At 45.8% G+C, this 8058-nt stretch overlaps 1 protein-coding gene across 3 annotated transcripts; it reads left to right on the top strand.

Annotated features, from left to right (window-relative positions):
- Window positions 1-537: 537 nt before the first annotated feature.
- mcm6 (minichromosome maintenance complex component 6) lies at window positions 538-8057 on the top strand. 3 transcript variants are annotated; one of them, XM_075483873.1, is made up of 19 exons: window positions 538-614; window positions 1289-1624; window positions 1790-1936; window positions 3629-3739; window positions 3820-3907; window positions 4006-4167; window positions 4244-4409; window positions 4506-4654; window positions 4744-4894; window positions 4996-5137; window positions 5264-5405; window positions 5498-5605; window positions 5808-5963; window positions 6102-6230; window positions 6434-6598; window positions 6825-6951; window positions 7040-7222; window positions 7342-7481; window positions 7580-8057. In XM_075483873.1, the coding sequence occupies exons 1-19, from the start codon at window positions 583-585 to the stop codon at window positions 7688-7690; spliced, it is 2745 nt and encodes a 914-aa protein (XP_075339988.1). In that variant the 5' UTR covers window positions 538-582; the 3' UTR covers window positions 7691-8057. The 3 variants fall into 3 exon arrangements, with proteins under 3 accessions (XP_075339988.1, XP_075339990.1, XP_075339989.1); XM_075483875.1 differs by having other exon boundaries at window positions 555-614; window positions 1289-1463; XM_075483874.1 differs by having other exon boundaries at window positions 559-1463.
- Window position 8058: the final 1 nt, after the last annotated feature.

Here is an 8058-nt window from a genome sequence, read left to right on the forward strand (position 1 = left end):
AGACATTTATTCGCTTATTTCTTTCAGTATTGTTCAAATAAAGATAACATTTCCAAATGTTTACCTACAGTACTGTGCAAAAGTCTTTAGCCACCTCTCATTTCCTTATATATTGTCAGGAAAACAGGAAATAAGCGAAGCCATTTAATGAATCACGTGTAAACATCAATGGAAATATAGTAGATAAGGCAGAAACAGAGTTTGTACAATTTCAATAAGCTTGAATGACCAGCTCTATTTTTCTACACTCTAAACCCTCTTAAATTAGCTTTCTGTCATTTCTTTAAGTCGTCTTCGGGAATAGTTCTCTAGGATTCTTGAAGGACATTCTTCTTTGGCTGTTGGCTGACTTTTGTTTTGTTTTCTGTCAACATGATCCCACACTGCTTCAATAATGTTGAGGTCCGGGCTCTGCGGAGGATTCATCCCTCCACAAGGCCTGTTGCCGCTAATTTTCAGTCCACTTCTTGTGTCATTTGGCACAGCTCAGCTTTTTCTCCCTGTTTTCCTTCCTTAAGAATGGCTTCTTGACAGGCTCCCTTCCATGGAGACCATTTCTGATGAGGCTTGGGTCAACAGTAGATGGATCAACTGAAGGTCCATGCATCTCTCAGGTCCTGTGTCAGGTTTAACTGGATTTTTCTCCTTTCTTTTCAGGACATCACTTTCAGATAGCTACTGTCCATCTGCTCTAGATAGTATTTTAGACCTGAAACTTCTTATGTTGGACTCGACTTGTGCAATTTCCTCAAATTGCATTACTTTTATTTCATGCATGTCAATCTGTGTTATGTTTTTCTGTAGACGCGTCAAAGGGAATGGGAATAAATTGTGTTTTTGTTTCCTTTAATGTTTGGATGATTCATCAGTGTGAAGCAGCTTAAAAAACACTCCTCTGAAGATGGTCATGTAGAAGGACTAGGCTGAAAATAAGTGAGAAAGCAGCCAACGTCCAAAGAAAATATTTGAAAGATCTTCAGCAAGTCTGGAGAACTATTGCAGCTTTAAAATATTACAAAAAGCTCGTGTTTCCACGGGGTGTTTCAATGATTTCACGACTTTAATTATGTCTGAAAACGGCCCTGTTCACTTCTTTCGAAGCTTATGTGTATTGTTCACTTCGTCTTAACTACGACAGTGAATGTGTTTCTCAAAAAAAGATATTTTCTCTCTACAGATATATTGCCACAGTTCACTCTTCTTCGTCATTTTTTTTTTTTTTTTGGCTCAACTTTACTGTTTTTTTTCGTTTTTTTTTCTTTTTTTTTTCTTTATTGTTTTGATACAGGAAACGAGAAGAGCTCTGCGTCACATGCCGTCGTCTCCTCTCATTGGCTACTGAACCGGAGAATATTTGCACTGCACCGCAGATTGGTCGCGAGCGGCGCGCCAAATGTCACGTGTCCTCACTTTTCGCGCGAAACGCAGCTCCGTTGTCAGGACGTCAGCGTGCTGTGTGTCTGGTGAGGAACCGTCCGGTCCAGAAATTTGCACAACTTTCCGACTCTATCACCGCAATTCGCAGCATGGATGTTGCTACAGCCACCGCGGAGAATGCCGGAGCCATGGTCAAGGACGAGTTGGCTGAAAAATGCCAAAAGTTGTTTCAGGCTTTCCTTGAGGAGTAAGTCAACCAGCAACAGGCGTTGTTGTATTGCCGTCGGCCGTGACACGTTGCCGACGACTCGAGTGCATGATAACACTTCTGGATCGGACTTTCTACGGGTCCAGTGCTGTGTTGGTTGTTTTACTCGTATTAGACTGTATCTAACGGTGTTGTGCTGCTTAGGTTTCAGACCGGGGATGGGGAGGTGAAGTATGTCCAGGAGGCCGAGGAGCTGATCAGGCCTGAGAGGAACACTCTTCTGGTGAGCTTCATAGACCTGGAGGGCTTCAATCAGGAGCTGGCCACCACCATCCAGGAGGAGTACTACAGGTGAGCCCACCACAGGGTCCACAGGTCCTGACCACTGCTGCATCACAACCTCCGCGTGTTCCTCAGCGCTGATTTGCTGTAATTTGTTCTGAAGCCCCCTCCATACTCAAATCACGTCTATCAATTGTTTAGTCCTGCTACTGTTTGAAATGTGCAGTGCAAGTGTTCATGCAAAACATGAACATCTCTTGCTAAGCTCATTACCAGCGATGGGACCAAGTCACACATGTGAAAGTCTCAAGTATTTTTTTTCTTGGTCAAGTCCTGTAATAGGTCAAGTCACCTTATTATTACAATTTTCCCTGCAGAATCTGATCTTAATAAAGTGAAAAGACGAGATGTAAGTAACTGTCAGTACACATCATTGGCCAATGTGTCCAACCTGTTTAAAAAATATGACAATAATTTGGATTTGCATTGTAATTACTGAAAATCAGTAAAATACATCATGGAATCAAACAAAACAGAAATGACTTCATAAAATGATTTATTGATGACTTTCAATCTAAACAAGGTCACTTCTGCCAATAGTGTTTAGTATTTTAGTTGCCTTGCAATCAACAAGAAAAAAGGCAAACATATAAAAATCATCTGAAAGAACTACAGTATAGAGCATCAGAAACATCTGTATGTTTCTGTATCATCTTGAGACACCAGAGCTCTAAGCAGTTCAATTTTCAACATTCAGTCCATAGAAAAAACAGGTGACAGCTTATTGTTCTTAGAAAAAGATTCCCTCACAGCGAGGATACGACATTACACTTTGTCGCATTTCACATGTCTGTCTGCAGAGTATATCAATAAGTCATTCCCTTTTTACAAAGTATTGCATTTGCAAAAATATAAGATTTGAGAGGGTCCTGTCTGCTAGCCGAGCACAATGTGGCCTCATGATGATCCCACTGTGGCTGAAGACCCTTTCAACTGGGGCACTTGAGGCTGGCACTGAAAGAGCTCTCGATGCGACAGGAAAAAGTGCAGGGAGGATACCCCTATTTGCATCCCAACAGGACAGACAAGCTACCGACTACAGACTAGGCTAACAGGATAGTATTAGCTAATTTGACAAGCACTTACTGGTCAGAATGGATTTTCAAATGACGAACAAAGTTCGAAGTCGTCTGGCTGTCCGAGATGTTGATGCTGCATGTCTTACACTGTGCTGTTCATCTTTTGCCGTCAAAATGGTGATTACGAAAACCGAAGACAACGACTCTCGGTCCCCCTCCTGCTGACATGTTGATGCATATCTGATATCAGAGGGCGGGTCTCTCCAATAAACACGTACGGTATGTAGAGAGGGCATGACTGATTGACAGGGTAGCGATCCAATCATGACGCCATTCTCAGCCTGCGCTCCTAATTGATATTATTTTTTAAATGAATTTATTAATTTTATATTCAAACTGAAAACATGAACTGAATAACACTCAAGTTATTCAAGTCATCGTGTGTCAAGTCAAGTAAAGTCCAGAGTCTTTAACTTCCAAGTCCGAGTCAAGTCTTTTATTTTTTGTCAAGTCACAAGTCATCAAAACAGCGACTCAAGTTGACTCGAGTCCCCATCTCTACTCATTACTGCCATGCACACTGAAACGGCCTGTGAAGGTACAGATGTAGGCATAGAATATGAAGCCACTATTTCCATTCGTTATAATGCGAGCATTAAACCGAGCAATTGTGTGTTTTCAGAGTGTATCCTTACCTCTGCCGGGCAGTGCGCAACTTTGCTCGAGATCACGGGAACGTTCCTCTCAACAAAGAGTTCTACGTTGCCATTGAGGATCTGCCGACCAGACACAAGTAAGCTTAAAACGAGTGGCTTCAGTGTAAATCACTGCGCAAAAGGTATGAGAGTGATCTTCATCGTGTGTATAATGTAGGATCCGTGAGCTGTCCTCCATGCGTATCGGCACCCTGGTGAAGATCAGCGGCCAGGTGGTGAGGACGCACCCCGTCCACCCTGAGCTGGTAAGAGAGTCCGCTGCGTCGACAGATCGGTGACGCCTGTTCTATTGTTGAGTTTTTGTGTTTTTGTTGATGAGATGCTACCCGCTCTGTGGTTGCAGGTGAGTGGGACCTTCCTGTGCATGGACTGCCAGGCTCTGATCAAAGATGTCCCTCAGCAGTTCAAATACTCCCCACCGACTATCTGCAGAAACCCCGTCTGCAACAACCGCTCCCGGTTCCACCTCGACACGCACAAATCCAAGTTCATCGACTTTCAGAAGGTAACTGAGGCCGAGGGCGAGTATGTCTCTGTGTAAATGAGAGGGGGCCGCTGATGTGTGACCCTTGTGTGCTCAGGTTCGTATTCAGGAGACGCAGGCGGAGCTGCCCCGCGGTTCAATCCCTCGCTCCCTGGAGATCATCCTGAGGGCGGAGGCCGTGGAGATGGCTCAGGCAGGAGACCGCTGTGACTTCACCGGGACCCTCATCGTCGTGCCGGATGTCTCTCAGCTCAGCACTCCTGGTACGGTTTAAATCCCAACCAATAAAGCACTTTATTTCATTAGTAGTTCTGCATTTTGACCCGTTTCAACCATCTGTATGGATGTTATCTCTCCAGGTGTACGAGCGGAGACCAGTACCCGAGTACCAGGAGGTCGGCAGGGCTTTGAGTCAGAGGGTTTGAGGGGACTGAAGGCTCTGGGAGTCAGAGAGCTGTCATACAGACTGGCTTTTCTGGCCTGCAACGTGGCCCCAACCAACCCACGAGTAAGAAACACTCGCCGCAAACTAACGCGCAAGGCAAGTCCCAAACAGGCGCGGTACCGAACTACAGCGTCATGTTGTTTTTATTCTAGTTTGGTGGCAAGGAGCTGCGGGATGAGGAGCAAACTGCTGAGAGCATCAAGAGCCAGATGACCGAGAAGGAGTGGGAGAAGGTGTTTGAGATGAGCCAGGACAAGAACTTGTACCACAACCTTTGCACCAGCCTCTTCCCCACCATCCACGGTCAGTGATCGGACCTCCGCTGAGCCTTTTTCTCTGCCTTAGTGAAGCCTGTGAAAGCTGTGACTCTTCAGCTAAATGTTGCAAAATGACCGCTCGTGCAGGCAATGACGAGGTGAAGCGTGGCATCCTGCTGATGCTCTTTGGAGGTGTGCCCAAGACGACCATGGAGGGAACCTCGCTGAGAGGAGACGTCAACGTCTGCGTCGTTGGAGACCCGAGTACTGCCAAGAGCCAGTTCCTGAAGTATGTAACAAAAACTCAGCTCTAAAAGTGATCTGCCGTTAGAATAATTTATATATATCTTGCACTCGGATTAGTAATCCCACCGCGTCACACAGACTGATGACTAATGTGAATCCGTGCGTACAGGCACGTGGAGGAGTTCAGCCCCAGAGCGGTGTACACCAGCGGCAAAGCCAGCAGCGCTGCAGGTCTGACGGCAGCTGTGGTCCGAGACGAGGAGTCGCACGAGTTTGTCATCGAGGCCGGAGCTCTGATGCTCGCAGATAACGTGAGTGTCACGAGTTTAAAAGAAGAAAAAAAAGACCCTGACGAACACACGTCGCCGTATTCTGTGCCATTAACAGCCACATTCGCTTTCAGGGCGTATGTTGCATTGATGAGTTTGATAAGATGGACCTCAAGGACCAGGTGGCCATCCATGAAGCCATGGAGCAGCAGACGATCAGTATCACCAAGGCTGGAGTCAAGGTAACGCACGTCAGATTCATACGCCTCCCAGATGATCTCAAGTCAGTTTTCCATCGCCTCGTGTCGGTCAAGAGAAACCTCAGAAGTTTGGAGAGAAGATACGCTCGTTTCCCAACACGAGCACGAGATGTATCAGATTTAGTTTCTGTCCCACATGAGAATAAGCAGATTGTTTTTTTTTTTTTCCCTGCGTCTCCATCAGGCCACTCTGAACGCTCGCACGTCCATCCTGGCTGCCGCCAACCCTGTCAGCGGGCGCTACGACCGCAGCAAGAGCCTGAAGCAGAACGTCAACCTGAGCGCCCCCATCATGAGCCGCTTCGACCTCTTCTTCATCCTGGTGGATGACTGTAACGAGGTACGCGTGTACACAGTCCAAGCTTACATCGGATGCGGTTTTATTTGATATTATTTTTCATTACTGTGTATTTTAACCGTATGAGGTTGATCTTTTTTCTTTTTTAGCTTCTCATTAATGCAGTGTTGTGTATGGCAGGTTACAGACTACGCCATCGCCAGGCGCATCGTGGACCTGCACTCGCGTGTGGAGGAGTCGGTGGACAGACTGTACTCTCTGGATGAGATCCGCAGATACCTTCTCTTTGCCAGGCAATTCAAACCTAAGGTGTGTGTCCGAGATTCTTCATGCAGTGACACTCTTACCTTATAAAAAGTGTTTTCCTACCCCCGTAGCTTCATGGATTTGATCACAAGAACCACAGAAAAAACCCCAAAAAGCATCCATGTATGTTTAGTGTTGCTTTGAGTTGCTTTCAGACTACGGGTCTGGATATTTATAATCCGTGTGTGTATATTTTACCCTCGCAGATCTCCAGTGAATCGGAGGAATTCATCGTCGAGCAGTACAAGCGTCTCCGCCAGCGTGACACCTCTGGGGGTGTGTCCAAGTCTGCCTGGAGGATAACGGTGCGACAGCTGGAGAGCATGATCCGCCTGTCGGAGGCCATGGCCCGCATGCACTGCTGTGATGAAGTATGTTGAAACAAATAGATTCAATTATTTGTACTCGGAACAAAAATTAAATGCTATTAAATGCAGTCAAGCTGCCCTAAAATTCAGCTTCACTTGCCTGAACCGCTAAAGAACCATATGAGGAGGTGCCAGAAGTCCTATTAATGTAACAGTAAACGCAACCCCTCACAAGCACCGTACGTTCCGCAAACAACTGAGGTCTAACCCGTTCACTTTCCGGCTCCAGGTGCAGCCCAAACATGTGAAGGAAGCCTTCCGTCTTCTCAACAAGTCCATCATCAGAGTGGAGACGCCTGACATCAACCTGGAGCAGGAAGATGAAGTGGAGGAGGAGGAGCAGCCGCAGGAGGAAGGTACGGTGGCCCTAACGCACCCTCCTGCATGTGTAGATTCAAAATGTAGTCAAAAAGTGTTAATGTGCTGCTTTTTACTTCTCTGTAGGCAACGATGTTCCAAATGGAGTAAACGGTCATGTAGACGGCATTAATGGTCATGTTAATGGAGACGATGTGAATGGGCACGTTGAGCCTGGCGGCCAGCCCAAACCGTCCGTCCGCTTGTCTTTCTCCGAGTACAAACGCATCTCCAACCTGCTGGTGCTTCACCTGCGCAGAGCAGAGGACGGTAGGAGGCCGTTCTGCTTCTGTCTCTCAAATCGCGTCCTTTCTCCTCCTGCCTTTTGTAATCGGTGAGTCGCTATCCTAATCGCTTTTATTGTTCCCATTTTCGTCACTCTGTCACAGCTGAGGAAGAGGAGGAGCTGAAGAAAACGGCAGTGGTTAACTGGTATCTGAAGGAGTTGGAGTCGGAGATCGACTCCGAGGAGGAGCTCATCAACAAGAAGGGTCTGATAGAGAAGGTCATCCACAGGCTGGTTCACTATGTGAGTTGACATTTTGCAAAAAAAAAAGTGATGTGAAGTCTTCTACAAATTCAGAAGTGTCCAATTACACCAAATTCGGCATCCATCTGTCTCTGCAGGATCACATCCTCATCGAACTGTCTCAGGGGGGGCTGAAGGGCTCAGAGTCGGAAGGCACAGAAGAAGAAGCTGTTCTGGTCGTTAACCCCAACTACAACCTGGAGGACTAAACTGTCTCTTATACAGCTTACGTCCACACGGGATGTTCATAGTGTTTTATTGATGCTCATTTGTACCACATACATGATAGAAGTGTTGGAGATGATGTTAAAACTTACTTTTTTGAGTTGATCTCAGCTGTACAAAGACTTGATTCTGAGGTTATTAAGAAAAGTGAGATATTGTAAATATACTGCTTTGTTGTTTTTTTCCTCAGTTGTTCACTGCTGGAACTTTCCCAAACTGTGTAATGGCTGATAGCTTTCTATAACTGTATATTAGAGACAAACACCAAGGCTCTAAAACATGGTTTCACATTATATTGTTTTTTTTTTTTTTTTGTAATATTATGGTATAAAGTGAATGGTAATGTTGTTTC

This window comes from Odontesthes bonariensis, chromosome 14, assembly GCF_027942865.1.
Source record: "Odontesthes bonariensis isolate fOdoBon6 chromosome 14, fOdoBon6.hap1, whole genome shotgun sequence".
Classification (NCBI taxonomy): Eukaryota; Metazoa; Chordata; class Actinopteri; order Atheriniformes; family Atherinopsidae; genus Odontesthes; species Odontesthes bonariensis.